This window comes from Anoplopoma fimbria, unplaced genomic scaffold (genome assembly GCF_027596085.1).
Source record: "Anoplopoma fimbria isolate UVic2021 breed Golden Eagle Sablefish unplaced genomic scaffold, Afim_UVic_2022 Un_contig_8844_pilon_pilon, whole genome shotgun sequence".
NCBI classification, from domain to species: Eukaryota; Metazoa; Chordata; class Actinopteri; order Perciformes; family Anoplopomatidae; genus Anoplopoma; species Anoplopoma fimbria.
Genome location: NW_026553451.1, coordinates 29,815 through 49,365, shown reverse-complemented (window position 1 = coordinate 49,365; position 19,551 = coordinate 29,815). Strand labels below are relative to the sequence as shown.

The 19,551-nt window shown below is 38.1% G+C and overlaps 2 protein-coding genes across 3 annotated transcripts; both read right to left on the bottom strand.

Moving 5' to 3' along the window:
* Window positions 1–1,069: 1,069 nt before the first annotated feature.
* LOC129116532 (sialoadhesin-like) lies at window positions 1,070–5,469 on the bottom strand. Of its 2 annotated transcripts, none has more exons than XM_054627382.1 (5): window positions 5,413–5,469; window positions 3,972–4,235; window positions 3,551–3,811; window positions 1,896–2,018; window positions 1,070–1,535 (listed from the first exon to the last, which is right to left on the bottom strand). In XM_054627382.1, the coding sequence occupies exons 1-5, from the start codon at window positions 5,441–5,443 to the stop codon at window positions 1,495–1,497; spliced, it is 720 nt and encodes a 239-aa protein (XP_054483357.1). In that variant the 5' UTR covers window positions 5,444–5,469; the 3' UTR covers window positions 1,070–1,494. The 2 variants fall into 2 exon arrangements, with proteins under 2 accessions (XP_054483357.1, XP_054483358.1); XM_054627383.1 differs by having other exon boundaries at window positions 1,896–2,015.
* A 985-nt stretch (window positions 5,470–6,454) lies between these two features.
* LOC129116528 (butyrophilin subfamily 2 member A2-like) lies at window positions 6,455–13,152 on the bottom strand. Its single transcript, XM_054627379.1, has 6 exons — window positions 13,139–13,152; window positions 11,630–11,974; window positions 10,033–10,237; window positions 9,667–9,731; window positions 8,548–8,652; window positions 6,455–8,001 (listed from the first exon to the last, which is right to left on the bottom strand). The coding sequence occupies exons 1-6, from the start codon at window positions 13,149–13,151 to the stop codon at window positions 7,502–7,504; spliced, it is 1,233 nt and encodes a 410-aa protein (XP_054483354.1). The 5' UTR covers window position 13,152; the 3' UTR covers window positions 6,455–7,501.
* Between the last annotated feature and the right edge of the window lie 6,399 nt (window positions 13,153–19,551).

Genomic DNA, 19,551 nt, shown 5'->3' with positions numbered 1-19,551 from the left:
GAAGAATTTGACTAATAGCTTTTTTTAAATAATGATTTAAGTAATTTTGCATAAAAAAAACTTTTGATGGTTCCACATCTCAAATGAGAGGATTTGTTGATTTTTCTGTGTGGCTGTGTAGCAACAAGGCTGTAAAGCACATAGTATATAAGCAGTGTGTGTGTGTGTGTGTCATCAATGAATCTCAAATACAGAGATGAGAGGGGTGATAGTTCCTAATTCTCAAGTGCCCTATTGGTCACATTAAAACACAACAAACATAAAAATTACATCAATGCGTTCGGCAGAGTCTTTTCTCTCTGTTGATAATATCATTTATGTGATTGGACTTACTCATTTTTTCAAATGAACCTCAAATGAACCCCAAACTAACCCTAAATGAACCTCATTGATACAGCTGTCTCAGAACTGTTAATATGCAACATCTTCGGGCAGTAGCAGCCACACAGTCAAAATTTCTCGAGAAATTTTCTAGTTTTTATTTATTATTATTTTAATAATTTTTATAGTATATTTATTAATAATGTTGAGGTTTGGCCTGTTGGATGAAACAAAGATTGTGAATGTGTCACTTTGGGCTCTGGGTCATTGTGATTCCAAATCTCACTATTTTCTGAATTGTTACAAACCAAAACAACCAATCGACTAACATTGAAGATAATCAGCAGATTAATCCATAATGAAAATAATTATTAGTTGCCGATTATAAAAGAGCTCAAACTGAACCAACAACAGTAAAATCTTGCTTTTTCATTAATGCATGAGTAATAATAATCGAATGATAGAATATATAATATTATAACAGTCACAGGGGACATTCCTAATTAGTACTTTTACTTATTCAAACTAATTCAAAATGCAGTTGCCAGACTTCTAAATGAAATTAAGTAATATGAACATATTACACTACACCCTTTTAAAGTCCCTGCATTGGTTATCAGTAATTAAAAAATAAAAATAATTATTTTGCCAATCTCTTATAAAATACTGCTACTTGTTTATGAATCACTCAAAGACCAAATTATTTATTTGAAATCCCCAGACATGCTTTCACCTTCTTAGGCGATAGGTGTTATGACTCAGGTCGACTTTCAGTTCCTTAGAATCTTTTTTATCTTTATTTTCATCACATAATTTCTAACATCTTTAATGACTAGAAATGCCTCATTACAGACTCTAGGCAAGGTTTTCATACTCAATTCTGGCTTTCAATTTTGAATTTAACATCTTGTATTGTGGTATAAATTAAAATGCCCACTAGGTGTCATGAGTTTATATAGTATGATGGTGGACAAGCTGAAATATGTGTCAGCTTTAAGATGTTCAGCTTCTCAGGGTCAGTAAGAATAAAAGGCCACAAATTTTAACCCAATATTGTCTTTAGTGAAAATAAACAACCCAACAAGAGTTAATTATTTCCAGAAATAATTGGTCAGCATATAAACATGTACAGCAGCTGCTTCTTTTCTTCTTTACCGCAGCAGGAAACAAGACTCATCTCTCTCGTGAAGCTCTTTTCTTTGATTCAGCTCGAGCTGCAGGAAAGAGGAGAGCCTTTTAACGGAGCCTTAGTTTTAATTAATAATCATTATTTCTCCCATATTTTTTATCCGGATAAGTATCCAGGGCCTAAGCTTTTCAGACACGGTGAACATTTAGACCATAAGGCGATTAAGTTCAAATAAAATATTGTTGAACAGCTACATGAAAGAATAAAATGTTACATTTTGGGATTTGTTTAAATATTCAGAAAATTGTACAGAGTTTGGTTGCTGGCAAGTCAAGAAAACTGACAATGGATGGATTTATATTAATGTCAAATATAAATGGAGCTGTTAAGTTCTAGTTAAGGTTGCATGCATTTTTAAACTTTGATTTCCAGAGGTTTTTCCTACCTTTAGCCAAGTCTCTGTTTACTTTCACACAGACTATAAGCATGACGACTTTGATGACGACCAGCAGGACCGCACACACCAGTCTGGGCACAGTCATGAGAGGAGGAGGCTGAACTTCGGCTGCTGACAAACAAACAAAGAAGGAAGAGAAAAGACATTTGATTGGTTAAATAATAGACTTTATATAAGGTCATATAGACAATATATATCAATTTCTGATTTGAATAAAAATCAGGCATATTTTTGCTGTAGTTCAAACATTCTCACCACCAACGAAGAAGAATCTTTAATTAAAACACTTGAAGATAACAGCGGTGCCACTGAACCACTGAAATGTGAATTTCTTGATTAAATTATCTGTAAATATTTTTTATGCCAAACTGTTAATATGTTATTGTGTTATTTAATCTCCTGATGCCTTAGCTTTTAACCAATTGTGCCTTAAGTTTGTACTTTAAAAGTAATTTACCTCTCAGATATCTGGTACTATTTATCAGCTAAAAGCAAAGAAGTGGGACTAAATCATTGTATTTTCAAGTCGCAAATACATCTTTGCACTTGCAAAGTGGAGTCCCAAGTCAACACTTACAAGTCCCAAGTAAAGTCCAAAGTCAAGACTGAAAAGTTCCAAGTCAACTCCCAAGTCAAAACATCTATGCCCAATTCAACTCCCAAGACAAGACGGACAAGTCCGAAGTCATCCCCCAAGTCAAAACAGCTTATACCAAGTCAACCCCCAAGTAAAGACCAAAAAGTCCCAAGTCAAGTCCCAAAACAAGACGGACAAGTCACTCGTCAACTCCCAGGTCAAAACAGCTAGACCCAAGTCAACTCTCAAATCAAGACTGACAAGTCCCATGTCAAGTACCAAGACAAGGCTGTCAAGTCCCAAGTCAACTCTCAAGTCAAAACAGCTAGACCCAAGTCAACTCCCAAGTCAAGACTGACAAGTCCCTAATCAACACCCTAAGTCAACCCCCAAGTTGACCAGGAATTCTGACAAGTCCCAAATCAACTCCCAAGTCAAGGCTGACAAGTCTCTGGTCAAGTCCCAAGTAAAAACTGACAAGTCCCAAGCCCTTAACAAGTCGTAATGCGCTCTTCACCAAATGTCATGCAATTTTTCGTCCCACATGTTTTGCATGCTACAATTCGTTTTTTGTTGATCACCACATATTGTTCAACCCCAATCAAATCATTGCTGGGAATGAATAGCGTTAACGTAAGTTGATTGAGGTACAAAAGTATTGACATCAAAATGTACTTAAAGTATCAAACATCAAAGTACTTATTATGCAGCATTGGCTTCTTTCAAATTGTTACACTTTTCTAAAATATTCTGTCATTCTGTTTTCATCACCAACAAAAACATATAAGCATTTTGTCAATGTCGAGCGAATTTTAGATACTTTGTATACTATTGGGTAGAATATAGTACTGCTCTTAAATGTATTGGAGTACAAGTAGAAAGTGGCAATAAATATAAATACTCAAGTAAAGCAAGTCAAAAGAATGTCGTAATGTCAACAGTATTTGAGTAAATGTATTCCACCCCTGTAAATCAATAAGTCTGCAGGAAGCATTTGCTGCCAAGCTGAGTAGGAAACAATACTTAATGCTAAAATGCTACAAAGAGAACAGAACATCATCGTTACCTTTAACAGCCAGCCAGCTCTGTGGTGACTCTCCTTTTGTGGGGATTTCACATTTGTAGAAACCTTCGTCAGACTTGGACACTTTCAAGAAGGTCAGGTTTCCTGCAGATCCGGTGCCGATGAAAATACCATCTTTGTAGAAGTTTGCAGAGTAATCAGTCGGGGCTTTTTTTTTCTGATATTCTTTGTCGGAACAGCGAAGTGTTACTCTATCGCCTTCTGTCACAGGAAGTGCAGGGCTCTTCAAGATCACACCACCACCTAAAACCAAACGGTGCTGTCATTTTTCTTATGTGCTCTATTCTAATCTTGAACTTTTAAAGATTGTGTGGACGAATGGCAGCTAATGTTGTCTGTCAAACCTGCATAAAGCCAGCCTCAAACATAAAGACATAAAAGCTCCATGCACATGTGGCGTTACCAGTCACGGTGATGTTGACGGTGTTGCTGCAATTCCCCAGCTTGGACTCGCACCAGTACACTCCGTTGTCTGATGGATAGGCGTCCTCAATGATGCAGGAGGACTCGTTTGATACTCCCCAGTCAGAGTTGCACAGCTGATCAGAATACATGGAGGTGTTTCTCTTTAATATCCAGCCATCAGAGTTTCCTGCCTCTCCACATGTCAGATTGATGGACTCGTACCAGAAGTACTGAGATCTGTCGGGGTGGATGACCAATGTGGCTGCAATACAAGAAGGAATGTAAAAACCATCAGATTCAGGTTGTTGTTTGTTGCACAGATTGTAAATCTCTTCGAGGCACACGTTTCTTGACTCGTATGTGTCTAAATATTTGCATATTTTGTTGGTGAGTTTCAAGTTTCAAATATACTCTCTTTAATCTATTTGTACACGTAGGTAAGCAGCCCGGTTTAAGCAGCATTATTCACATACTAGTCTGCAAGAGTTACCTGGAGGATTACATTACATTACATACATTGCAGTACTGTATTCAGATCCTTCACGTAAGTAAAAGTATGTAAGTATAATCAGAAAACAATACTTTACATTACTTCCTCATTGTGTTAACTGTTCACTGTCAATGTTACACTATTGTACAAAATGTTTCTGGATTATTATTACTGCTGCATATATGTGTATGTTGCATTTTACTGCTGTAGATGTTTTTTTTAATCCTTTACACCCTGTTGGGTAGTTTAATCCACATCAATGCATCATATTCTAGAATTCATCATGTGTTTCTAGCGTAGCCGTCCTGTGAGAACCACGTTTCTCTAAACAGAAAAACAGCCCTGCTTTCAGATTTGTGACGATGCATTTACCAGCTGATCCAAGAGGCTTTTTAAAGAGTTTATTTATCTTGAGAAGTAAGAGGATTTTCTCAACACATACAAGAAAACGTACTCCTTCAGTTTATCATAAATACTCAGCCTCAACACAGCTGGAAGGGAATGAAAAAGAAACTATCTGAAAAGAAACTAAAGCTGTCAGACAAAGGATGTAGAGTAAAGAGTGCAATATTTACCTCTGAGTTGTAGAGGAGAAGTAGAAAGTTACATAAAATGGAATTACTGAAGTAAATAACAAGTACCTCAAATTGGTTCTCAAGTACAATACTTGAGTAAATGTACTTAGTTAAATTACACCACTGTCCAATAACATTTAATATTCTATTTAGTCATTCTGCATGAAGACCACAAAGGACCACACAATAAAAAAGTAGATGAAAAGTTATGAGGTGAAACACTCGTTTGTTTGTTTTGTGATGGATTTAAAAAGAAAATTTGACCTGAGAGCGCAGAAGGTTCTACATCTTTTCTAGCACAATACAAGGGTTAAAAAGTCTGTAAGGTGATAGTAGAAAGCAGAAAGCTAAAAAGAAAAAGTAAAATTTCTCACAGAGCATCAGGCAGAGTGATGTGATCGCCATTGCGTCTTGATGTTGTCAGTCATCTGCTTCACCTCAGGTAGATATAAAGTCAGCCCACATCCTGGCTTCACAGGAAATTACCAAAAACCAAGAGAAGTTCAGAGGAGTGAGAGTGTGGTGTGGAACAAAACGCCTTTTCATATCTTAAATGCTATTGCTGTGTTAGCCAAAGCTGAGGTTTAAACTGCAGCTGTGGTCTAGTCTAAACACTATTTAGATGTACTATCTAGTAGAACAGACACTTTTACAGTCTTAGTTATGTTCAGAACAACACAAGAGAAATGTATTAGAAAGATATTAGATGTATGAATAAAATGTATTTGCAGATTCTAAGAGTTTTAGATTTGTTAGATTACAACACAATCTTGAAACTATTATAGATTCATAAATTAAAATATTATTTGTTAAACCCTAAACTTTTGTAAAAATAAAGAAGTACGTTTTTATATCAACATACCTCATTAAATGAATGTGAAAACTTTGCATGGAACCCACTTTGAGAATCACTAGAAATCATCTAAATGTCATTAAAAATCAAGGGATATGTAACTTAAACATTACATTACATTACATTACAGTCATTTAGCAGACGCTTTTATCCAAAGCGACTTACAGTCAGTAGTATATTACATATCATTCACCCGTTCACACACTGATGACAGGCTACCATGCAAGGTGCCACCATCAGACTCTAACTAACATTCATACATCATCCAGTCCACACCGATGGCAAGCCTTCAGGAGCAACTTGGGGTTAAGTGTCTTGCCCAAGGACACATCGACTGCCGAAGCCGGGTATCAAACCACCGACCCTCTGATTGGAGAACTACCTTGCTCTCCACTATGCCACAGCCGCCCCATTCTGCAGACTTTATTTAACTGAGGCTTAAGGCCACAGAGTGTCCTTAAAAATAAATAGATAAAGAAGGCAGATTCTGACTACAGTTATAATTCAAGATGAATATTTTATACTGCAGCAGATTATAAAGAGACAGAGTTATTACTGTTTGGGTAAAGTGTTTTATTACACAATTCACATTCAGGTTGGACTGATAAAAAACATCTGTGATCATTGGAAGTGCAGCTATGGGCTGTAAATGTTCAAACTCGCAGAAACAAAATTACAAAACAATACTTTAGAAACTTAGAATTCCATTGTGTACCAGCAGCGGCTGTTGTATTAATCGGAAATGTGTTAGTTTGCTGATGATCCTCAACTATATGCGTCAAATAAGCCTTTCTAAATGACTCAGCACAACAAACTTCAACATGCACATGAGCCAATTCTTACACACAAGTTCACACCTTGCATAAGCCTCATGCAGACAAGCAAACAGGAAATGAAGTACCAAAAAATTGTTATACAAAAAAATAAATCAAACTACCATAAACCACAAACTGTCATGACATTAATGGTAATTTAAAGTGAGTACTTTACTAAATTCAGTGAGACTTGAACAACCGAATAAATTAATATAATGACAAAAGAGTAGTTTTGAATTTAATGCGGTGAAAGAGATAGAAATAATTTGATTAACATACATCTAAAAATAGGCTGCACGGTGGTGTAGTGGTTAGCACTGTTGCCTCACAGCAAGAGGGGCCTCTTGCATGTTCTCCCCGTGTCAGCGTGGGTTCTCTCCGGGTTCTCCGGCTTCCTCCCACAGTCCAAAGACATGCAGCTTAGGTGCATTGAAGACTCTAAATTGCCCGTAGGTGTGGATGTGAGTGTGAATGGTTGCCTGCCCCATTGACAGCTGAGATCAGCTCCAGCACCCCTGCGACCCTTAACTGGATAAGCAGGTTACGGAAAATGAATGGATGGATGGACATCTAAAAATAGCTTTAAATAAAAGGAAATGGAAACCAGATGCTTTTAAATCCTTTTTTTTTTTTAAGCTGAACACTGGTGGATCAAACCTACCAACGCACAAAATAGATTAATGCAGTGTCATGCCTCATTCACTGGGTTGCTCTTTATTTGTAGAAAGTATACAAAAGCTTAAAAAAAAAACGTAACTTAACTTAAAAAAATCCAGAGCAATCATCAATTGTTCTCTATTGCATCAACGGCACCTCATCTTCCGTTAAATTTGCCAGAACACTGAAGCGGTTACTTGACGGGGCTGAGATGGTGGATCTACGTTCGAACTTGGCGCCGTTTAAACGAGGCCGAGAATCTGACACACTCATTGAACGGACAACATGCGTTCCCTTAGGGTTTGAATCTTTGTTCTGGAAGAAGTTGCCAGATTCTGGACGCTTGCTGATGGTTGAGGCTGTTGGTTTGTCGTCTTGGGGAAGCTGGTCTTGAGGGCGGTTAATAGGCTGGCAAACAACAGGACTCTGCTTAGATCTGAGGTCATTAAGCTCTTCATTAAGTCTGCGGATGATCTCCTCTTTGTCACCCAGGGTCCTCTCCAGTTCATCGACTTTTCTGTGATGCTCAGTGGTGGCATTTTCGATGGGGACAGCCTGGTTACTCGGATTTTGACCTTCTGCATTGCTGCGTTTTGAACTTTGGCATGATAGCCTGGAAAGCAATTTAATTACCCCTTCTGTGTGAGAACAAAAAAAAAGTTATTTTAGCACTTTATTATTGAAATTTCAGTTGCTACTGTTACTAGAAATTCTCAAACTGAATAGAAATATACTTGAATAATGTTTCCTGATATGCTGTATTAATCTACAGTGCTGCTGTTTTCTGTTAAACCTGATGCTTACTGTGTAAAAAACATATTCGGTAACACTGCGGGTTTGTGGTTCAAGTGTTTGGATTAGATCTATCTGACGATTCATTCACCAAGCGGAGTTGATCCGTTATCTCATGGCACCAAAAAAAAAAATGTTCTAAAGCTGAGTGTTATCTCTGCTTGAGAAACATTTTTCTCCTTTTTCTTACTGATATGAGACCTGATCTGAATTCTGCCTTAGGTACAAATATACTGCTCTCTTTTTCTACAAACATAAACTGCATCAATATAATCATAAAAGATGCAATGATCACAAATATTATACACTAATCTGTGTATTTGAGGTATTTGGCTGAAGAAGTTGGTGGTGAATTTGTTGTCCTCTTAACAAAAAAAGTGTTACTGACTCACCAGAGTTGCAATACAATGACTTGCAAAGAAATGCAATTATTGCGATTAGAATGAATACGACAACAGCAAGGATGATGGTTGTAGTGTCGGATCTCATGCAGTTATCTGAAATAATAATACAAATTACAGAGACATAAGTAAACTATATTAATTTTAAAAATATGAAATACTCTACAAACAGACTACCTAAATAATGTGTTGTTAGTGCCACTAATTTTACCCAAATAAGAGTTAAGCACTATAACAACAGGCACACTAAATGTCCAAGTCAATGAATTTTCCTCAATAAAATCCGTGGAAAATGAAAAACCAAATTCTGTGGCTGGATTGCATTTTTAACAAAACAAAATGGGGGAATCAGACACTCATAAACATCAATAAGAAAAACCCTACGAAGGTTCGCGTCTGATGTTGCCTCACTTTGGCCATACGGACAACCATTTTTTAGCCATGACACTGATAACCTTTTAGTCAACACTAAGCTACAGTTTCTGTACTCCAATAAAAAACAAACTGACAACAGCTGCACTCCTCTATTCAACTCTGACTCACGTTTCCACCATTGTCTCCTGGCAACAAGTCATATGACAAAAATTGCAAAACAGAGGTTGAGAAACATGTTTTATTTCTCTGCAAGGTTCTTTCCATTATGTTGTCACTTCTACTAACAACTGACTCAACGGCATAAACAAGTACTTTTAGTGGACGTGTACAATGACGTGAATAGTTGCCCAGAGTGATTACATTCCTGACGTCTGCAGTGTTCTCTCTTAATAGAGGACCAATTAAAAAAATGTGGTCCCCATTCAATCACTAAAAATATTAAAAGTTACCCTTTAAGACTTTTATTATTTTTCTGTCTTACCTGACAAGACATTACTTTCTGAAAACACTGGGCCAAAATTGGAGAAAAAAAAAAGATTGAATTCGCAAAAGCAACCATCCAACAATTATGACAGGATAAAAACGCTTTTTATCCATATACAGAATACAGTATATGAATTTATTTCCCAATTTTTTGGCAAACTATATGTGGCTGACAAAAAGTCAAGGAAAGGTTAAAACCTGAATGTAAATTTAGGTTTTAGTTACTTGTAGAGTGTTAAAGCTCCAGCGTACCTGGTATGTAAATCTCAGTGTCCCTCGTCTGGTTTATCTCAGACTGGTTAACTCTGCAGGTGAACCTGTAATGAAAAGAAATCAGTTTATTTAAGTTCCTTTTTAATACATGTAGAGTTTTGTGCTGGAAAAATGGCGGCAGACAAAAATATCCAATGTGTGTGGAGCCATGAGGAGACTTCCTCTAACAACAACATGACAAGAACATAACGGCAATATTCCCATCTCGTTTCCCACATCATGTGTGTTCTATTAAAGTTTGATTGGTGCTCCATTCAATTACCTCATTACGTTAACGTGAGGTAAATAAAGCAAATGAACCAAATCGATGCATTATATAACATATGTATTAAACTGAAATTGAACCTGTCGCCAGCCTGCACAGTGGCTCTCCTTGTGACGATGACACATCGACTGGAATCTGGATAACTCTTTGGGTTTTCAGCGCTGATGACGTTTCCCTGAGCATCAAGAAATGTAATCTCAGGCTGCGGGAACCAGCAGCTCACTTCACATTGCAGAGTCACTCCAACACCTGGAACCACGAAGAGTTTTGGCTCAGAAACTGCACCTAAACGAAAGAAAAGAAATATTGAAAAATACTCTGAGGGTAGAGCCTGGTGCTCGAAACATTACGCAATAACAATCCTTTTAACAAGAGCTACTCGGAGTGCGTATCCATCTCTTTAAATCTGGTGAAACAGGTTTGACATATGCTCATTCACTTTCTTGTGAGAAGAGTGACAGATGAGAAGATGGATACCACTCTCTCGTCTGTGTGTTAAATAAGTAGCTACAGACAGTGATGGAATGAAACTTAGTATAATACCTACAATTCTGAAAAGTATTTCCATTTTATGCTACTATACTAGTACTAAACTAAATCTCAGAGGCAAATTTTGCATGTTTTACCCCACAAAATGTATTTCAAAACTTTAGTTACTATGCAGATATAGATTATTTATAGGAAATAATATAAATCAGTATATTCTGATTCATTATTATGGATTAAGCCACTCTGAAGTGCCTTTAAGTAACCTTTAAAATGCATCAATCATTTCAATCCAGCGTCATAAATATGATTCTGAAATGGTTAATTCTGCATTATGCTATGGCGATGCTGTCATCGGTAGCTCCCAAGAATTCTTTCTTATTTTTTTGTGTTAATTTGTCATTTTATTGTTTATTACTGGAGCACTAATGGTATTTGACAGAATATATTCAGCAACGTCAGAAAAGGAAGTGTGGTGGTGCTCAAACATAGTCAAAATGAATGGACAGTGTCAAATGTTTAATGTTAAGGTGTTGGTCATATTATCTGCCCAGAGAATTGTTTTTGTTGCTGCCGTTTACATTCCAATAATGCAAACTAAAAAAATAAAAATGCACTAAAAGAATGCACTACTGTTTTTATTTTGTTTGTAGTGTATTTTTGTGTTGCAGCTGGGCTACAACTGCATTTCTTATTATATTCCTTTATCATATTCCTTTATTTCATTGTGCATCCCTTTGTTTCACATCACTAAATCATCCTAGATTACGTGTATCCTTGTTTTTTGCACAGATTAAACTAACAATGTGTTAATTAAAGCGCTTTAGAGGTGCTGATTGGCAGATTCCGTCAGCTTTGCACTGAACAAGGCCTTCTGCTTCCCACTGCAGACTTTATGCTAAGCTATGCTAACCGGCTCCTGGCTCCAGCTTTTAAATTTGACAGTTAGACATTAGAGTAGTACCCATCTTTTTCTTTGTCTAAATATTGGAAAGAAAGCGAATGAGAGCATTTTCCAAAATCTGGAACTATTCATTTAATTATATACCATTCAAACACACCTACCACACCTGACCAATTATGTGTTAGAAACATTTAGGCCAGTGCCTAAGTCTAAGGTGGAGCCTTCTCCATAACGATGACAAGAAACTTTTGCATAGTTTTTCTTATAAATAAAGTTTTCAGACATACCCACAGAGAGCTCTACTGTACTGACGTGCTTGGGCCCCGACATCATCCTCCTGCATTTGTATGTTCCTGTATCAGACAGCCGCACGTTAGAAAGCCTCAGCGACAAGTTTCCGTTTTTCAGTTCATTCTCGAAGAGGTTGGTCCGGAAATGGAAGACCTCATTCTTCTCCTCGAAGGTCTCACTGCCTCCCCGATACAGGAAGGCGATGTCCGGCTTCAGACCTTCCTTGGACCACTCTAATGATGGGACGTCTTCGTTATCACCGACGCTGATTTGGCAGGGAAGGATGGCCGTTTGGCCAACAAAGGTGAGGATCTTCACTGATATGTCGGTCGATGCTTCTCCTAGCAATTAAAACAAAAAAATAATAATCTTACTGTCAAACACCCATCAACAAGACAAATTCCTTGTATTTGCAACGTACTTGGAATACTGAAGTACAGTAAGTACCTCAAAATTGAGCTGAGTTACTTTCCACAGCTGCACAGCAATAAAAAAAAAGATCTCTTTACCATTAATCATAAATAGCCTAAACAATAAGTTAAACAGTACTATGATGCAAAATTCAATGATAAGTGTGAGTCAATGTATTTGTGCTTCGGTGGTACTTCGAGCTAAACGCTAACACCAACATGCTTCCAGTGACAGTGTTAACATGCTGATATAAAGTCAGCATAATGATTACAAGGTTCACCATCTAAATTTTCGGTTGCTAGCATGCAAACATATGCTAATAAAACAGTAAAAAATAAGTAAATCTGATGTTTTTGGGGAATGTCATTAGTTTTTCTGATATTAGTTTTTCTGATAACTAATACATATGTATGCATGTATTTATGTTTGTACATGTGTGTATATATATATATACGTTTGAACTGTGTAGTTTGTCTTTCCAAGGCATATCTTCAAAGTAAATCGAATCTTTAAAAGCCTGAAATCTCCACTTCAGTAGCACTGTACAGTTCCTCTCCTATCTATTTGTGATGGTTTGTTCACATATGATTCATAGCCTTATTTATACAACATTTTAAACCTAAAAACATGATGAATGTTGTGTGTGTGTTTTCTGATTTATGGAGTGATACAAAGAGATAAACACGTTTGACTCCAATATTTTGACAAAACGAAACAAGATTTTCGAACATGGATTTATCCAATCTTCAAAGGTTTATGCAAATTAGCACAGATTAAATATGGCCTTATTTGCATATTTAAACATAAAGTCTCACAACACTGGAAAAACAAAAAAAAAGTTGTAGTGTTAATCAACTGCTCGTTTAATGGAGATATCTATAATGTGTGACTCTCACACACACACACACACACACACACACACACACACACACTTACTTCCCTTTTTCTTTTCTCTCCCCAATAGAAGAACCCAGTTAAGACGCAGTTATCCAGCTACACTAAACGACAGAGAGACTTTCAACAGCTTTCTGTAACTAACACACTCATTTCTAAATAACTAGGCAGAGTAACGCATTTACAAACAAGAGACTCACCTTTAAGGCTCATACCTGCACAGAGCAGGGCCGTCACCACCAGGACAAGACGGCCAGGCATGACGGAAACAAACAACATACCCAAACAAAACTTCTAAAATCAAAATCTATTAGTGGATTAAAAAAAAATATATAAAAAAAAATATATATATATATACATATATATATATATATATATATATAGTGTCTGAAGTTAAAGGTTCGAATCCACGGAGTCAGACTGACGCTCGGCACTATGCTTTCGATATGAATGGTTCATGACGTGATATGACGCGTTCATGAGGACGCATCATATCACGTCATGAACCATTTATGGAGTGGTGTTGGAGGGGGGGCATAGTGGTTCATCCAACGGGAAGATGACAAAATAAACATTACATTACATGACATTACAGTCATTTAGCAGACGCTTTTATCCAAAGAGACTTACAGGAAGTGTATTCAACATAGGTATTCAAGAGAACTACTAGTCACCAGAAGTCATAAGTGCATCTCCTTTCTTAAACAAGCATCTTAAAGCATAAACCAGAGCAAAAGTATAGTGCAGAGGCAAATTACTATAAAAACAATAATTGCAACAGACTAATACGAATATAATAAGTGCTACAAACTACTACGAATAGGATAAGTGCAGTAAACAAATATGAATTCAATAAGTGCAGCAAACTGATATGAATGCAATATACATGCGTAATCTTGGCACCAGAGGGGGCTCTTTAACTGCTCTAGTTGTGGCGGTGTGTAAGTGAGCAGGTTATTATTATTATATTCCTTTATTGATCCCCATGGGGGAAATTCAAGTGTTGCAGCAGCTCAACTACACAGACACAGACAATAAATACACATACTATACAACTACACAGACAATAAATACACATACTATACAACTACACAGACAATAAATACACATACTATACAACTACACAGACAATAAATACACATACTATACAACTACACAGACAATAAATACACATACTATACAACTACACAGACAATAAATACACATACTATACAACTACACAGACAATAAATACACATACTATACAACTACACAGACAATAAATACACATACTATACAACTACACAGACAATAAATACACATACTATACAACTACACAGACAATAAATACACATACTATACAACTACACAGACAATAAATACACATACTATACAACTACACAGACAATACATACACATACTATACAACTACACAGACAATAAATACACATACTATACAACTACACAGACAATAAATACACATACTATACAACTACACAGACAATAAATACACATACTATACAACTACACAGACAATAAATACACATACTATACAACTACACAGACAATAAATACACATACTATACAACTACACAGACAATAAATACACATACTATACAACTACACAGACAATAAATACACATACTATACAACTACACAGACAATAAATACACATACTATACAACTACACAGACAATAAATACACATACTATACAACTACACAGACACAGACAATAAATACACATACTATACAACTACACAGACAATAAATACACATACTATACAACTACACAGACAATAAATACACATACTATACAACTACACAGACAATAAATACACATACTATACAACAAAATAAAGATAGAACAAAATAAAGATAGAACAAAATAAAGATAGAGGTTGGGACATTAAGTGCTTTGTAAGGATCACATTACAGATTTAAATCACGCCTATTCTAGTTTTGGGATCTTGATTCCTACAAATGAAGCCTCGTGCCGGCTTCTCCCTCATCTTTCATTCAAGTCGGCTGACTGGAGCGCAGCTCGCGTGCACCCTGCCTCTGCGTAACTCCAGATCCTCTCGTGCCCTGTCTGCTCTCCTGCTGGACAATGACCTGCTCTTTAGTCTCTTTAGTCTGGACAATGACCTGCTCTTTAGTCTCTTTAGTCTGGACAATGACCTGCTCTTTAGTCTCTTTAGTCTGGACAATGACCTGCTCTTTAGTCTCTTTAGTCTGGACAATGACCTGCTCTTTAGTCTCTTTAGTCTGGACAATGACCTGCTCTTTAGTCTTTGCGCTCCTTCTCGTTGTCACTGACAAACTCTATTCTCACGTGCATTATGGGACTGTTATGTCTGCTATCATGCAAATTAATCAGTGTCACCATTCATTTTAATTAATTCTATTTTTATGTTCCTCTCTTTTCTTCTGCAGCCAACTCAGAACACCACTGCAGAGAACGTGATGGGCACGGGGACCATAGTCGCCATAGCTGTGGTTATAAGTGTACTTCTTGTTGGTATTGGTGGCCTTTATTGGTTCATATCCCACAAATGTAATGTCTCATCTCATGAAAACTCAGATGTGGAGATGAAAGCATTAAACCCCCCGTCTTCGATGTCTAACACATATGATTAAGGGGGGGGACTAATACTTTTTTATTAAATCATGAATTCCAAACATGTATTTTGCACTACTAGCCTGCTTTGCCAATAAATTAGATTCAAATATTTTAAATCTTTGTTGTCTAGTCATGTTCTCTCTCTGTCTCTGTGTGTGTGTGTGTGTGTGTGTGTGTGTGTGTGTGTGTGTGTGTGTGTGTGTGTGTGTGTGTGTGTGTGTGTGTGTGTGTGTGTGTGTGTGTGTGTGTGTGGTGTGTGGGCCGATGAGGTGTAGGTCTACCAAAGCGCCAAAGTGACTGAATTATTATGTAATAAATAAATAAAAATCAAACTAATGTCATCGGTGTAAAAAAAAAAAAATGTTTAAAAATGCTTATTTAAAAATGTTAAAAAAAAACAAAAGCCTCATATGGTATGTTGGCCACATGAACGGGACACCGGCCAAAAAGAAATGCGCATTCCTAAGAATCCATATTCACCACCCACACACACACACACACACCTACACACACACACAATTTACACACTCACACACACCAAAGAATGCACAGACACACACACTCCATCACACACACACACACAGGACCACAGCCATTCACTGTGGAAGTTAAGATCCTTTGTCATAGTGGTTGAGTAAAGCAGCAAAATGTAACACTGAATAAACGATGAGAAAAAAAATATGCTCCTTTAAATCAACTTTGCCTCAAATTATTTGCTATCAAACCAAATGGAGCTCCGGATGTCAATAATAGCTTCCATGTGTCAGAACCATGAGACAACACAGCGAATTATGATGAGTCATCTGTGTTTCTAATGTGATTTAAACAAAGTTTAACAAATCTATAGCATGTGACAAAAAGCTGCAGTGGCGTGAGAAATGACTCATGAGAAACTGAGACACTGAGATATGTTCAATGACAGAGTGAGAGTTGAAAGAATTCTAAACTGAAAGTGAGTTATGTGTTATCAATGTGTGTGTGTGTGTGTGTGTGTGTGTCCCCCAAAACACGTCACTGTGTGTGTAACATCAATGTGTGTGTGTGTGTGTGTGTGTGTGTGTGTGTGTGTGTGTGTGTGTGTGTGTGTGTGTGTTTGTGTGTGTGTACACTAACAGGTTTTCCAGCGGCCATAATGATGAGCATGTTTTTAAGCATTAGCGTCACACATAAAAATGTATTTCAGGTTTGCTGTGATGTGAAGGCCAAAGAGAGGAGCGAGGGGAAGGAAGGAATGTTGTCATTAAATAATTAAGTGAATAAACTGGAATGCCCACCTGGTCCAGACGTCATTATGTCCAGTGTTGCTATTGAAACAATAACTTGTGTATGATTTTGCTGTTCTCTCTCTGGATCATAAATGGTAAATTGACTGTACTTGTATGACGCTTTTCTAGTCTCAAAACACACCTTGGGCTAACATGCCCACCTGCCCATCAGGACATCTAACGTTCAGAAGACATTCACACAGGAGCAGCCTGAAGGAGCTCGTCTGTACTGTGTTGCGTAATAATGCCCTGACAGAACAAACACAAGGTAGGCAACAGTGTTTTTTTCGTGGAAGGCGCAGTCAATCTGACAGGGAAGTGACGGTCAATCTGACAGGGAAGTGACGGTCAATCTGACAGGGAAGTGACGGTCAATCTGACAGGGACGGATCTGTTTGGCCAACAGGTAGATGGGGGAGGGGTGTGACTCGGGGAAGATATAAATGACATTCCGTTCCACCCAGAGTCACTCAGGGAACTCATCAGTAGGAACCACGTCGTTACGCACAGACTCTGCTGAGAAGACAGACAATGAAAGCGCTCTCATGGGTCTGTCTCTTTGGGTTCTCCATCTCTGTTACAGGAGACAGTCTCTATGTCATCAAGGGAGAACAGGTTGAGTTTACAGCGACTGAAACGTGTAAAGAAAAAGGAGCAAAACTGACGCTTGAAGATGGCACCGATCGGTTGGTGGCTCAGTATGATGGGATTTGGAAGCCGGGACCAGATTTTAGAGACAGGATGAGTCCAGACGAGTCCGTCATCTTAAACAGTTCAAACATCAACGACAACGGACTTTATGTGTTAAACTGCCCCTCCAAGGATGAGATACTTATCCAGCTGCATGTGGTTTTATTCACCGACGAGTCAGTGCTGGAGGGCGACCCGGTCACGTTTAAGTTCTTCAGCCCGACTGCAGGGAAACCTGGGAACTATATGTTGAACAAAACCGGAGAGCTGGTGTTTAGTCTGGACTTCCATACCGGGAATGAGACACACGGGACCGGGTATGAGGGGAGAGTATCTGTGTCACCTCAGTGGAGGTCAGAGGGGGACTTGACGGTGACGATGAAGGAGGCCACGCCACGAGATCAGGGTGATTACTACCTCAGTGTCCAGTATGAAGGCGAGAAAAGACACATGAAGGACATGTCTGCTGTGAAGCTGGAGGTCAGAGAGAGAAACCCGGATTGGATCACCAGCACCACCAGCACCACCACCACCCCCAGCACACCACCACCCCCACCACCACCGACACCACCAGCACCACCACCACCCCCAGCACCACCACCGCACCAGCACCAGCACACCGCCTGTACGTGTGAGTAGCCCCCAAATCTCCTCATTTCTGAGTAGAATCGTTTTAGCCTTAAAGCAAAATTGTATCAAATGGCCACAATTCACACAACAATATAGTGCATAATAAAATATGCCTCTTATATAATTATATGCACATAATGCTTCATCACTTTTATGTTGCAGCTGGTAAAGGTGGAGCAAAGTTTAGCTTGTTCATCCCCCCTGGGATCAATAAAGTTGTATCTGATTTTTTTTCATATTGCATATATTCATTTGCAAAGAAGCTACTGTTGTAGGATGAATGGAGAAGGCAAAAGTACAACCTTTACCTCAGAGGTGTAGTAATACAGAATGTTACTCCACTACAGTAGACTCGTGTCCTACATAGACACCACTACCATCACCTGCAGAGTGTTCTATGCATTCATTACAGTGTCACTCATAATGAGACAAACATGCATCACTGTGTGTCTAACTCAAATCTCGTTTCCTTCCTCTCATTCTCACACTTTCCTGGTGAGAAACAGCCGGGATCTTGGACCACTGTCGGCATCCCAGTTTTGGTGTTTTTTATTACAGCCGCTGTCTCCTTTCTGATTGGCTGGTGCATGAAGACCTGGTGCTCCAGAGAACCCCCTGTCTCCGGTCCTGTTCAATATGCAGGTGGGGTTGTGGAGCTGCCTAACTGTGACCCTCCTCATCGGCCCCCTGAAGCCGTCGAGAGACCCCTTTTAGAAGACTAGACTTTGCTTTCTGGAGGGAGAGAGGGCGAGAAGAGAAGAGAAGAGAAGAGAAGAGAAGAGAAGAAAGAGATGAGATGAGATGAGATGAGATGAGATGAGATGAGATGAGATGAGATGAGATGAGAAGAGAAGAGATGAGATGAGATGAGATGAGATGAGATGCTGCAGGACAACCAGGATGAGAGAAACAAGGAGGATTATGAGCATTAAGGATGTAAACATGTTGTAACTGGAAGTTGAGATAAAAATATGCACCGGGAAGATATCATAACAGGGCCTGATGATTGCCTTTAAATGAATTATGCGAAGTCTATAGTGACCCTAATGTGATTTAAACGTCTCTGTGTTTTTTTAAGGTTTCAGTGTTTAAAACACATTTTGGTAAAATCAGGTGACATGTTTTGTAGTTTATTTTGAATGGCAGACTTTACAAAAGTGTTTTTTTTAACCTTTATTTTGGCAAACACATTTAAAAATACAGTTTATCAGATGATGTGCTCCTCTCCTCTCCTCCCTAACTTTACTACAGTTACATGTAAAACGACTGCGTCAGGCTCTGAGTCACAGCAGGAAGAAGTAAACGTGACTCAGCAATCTCACGTGACAAATACAAACCAGCACAATTAAAGACACGTGAAGGGAAAACACGCGTCTCATCTTACCGTGGGTGTGACGTCAGACAAATCAGTCGTTTTAAATTGAACAT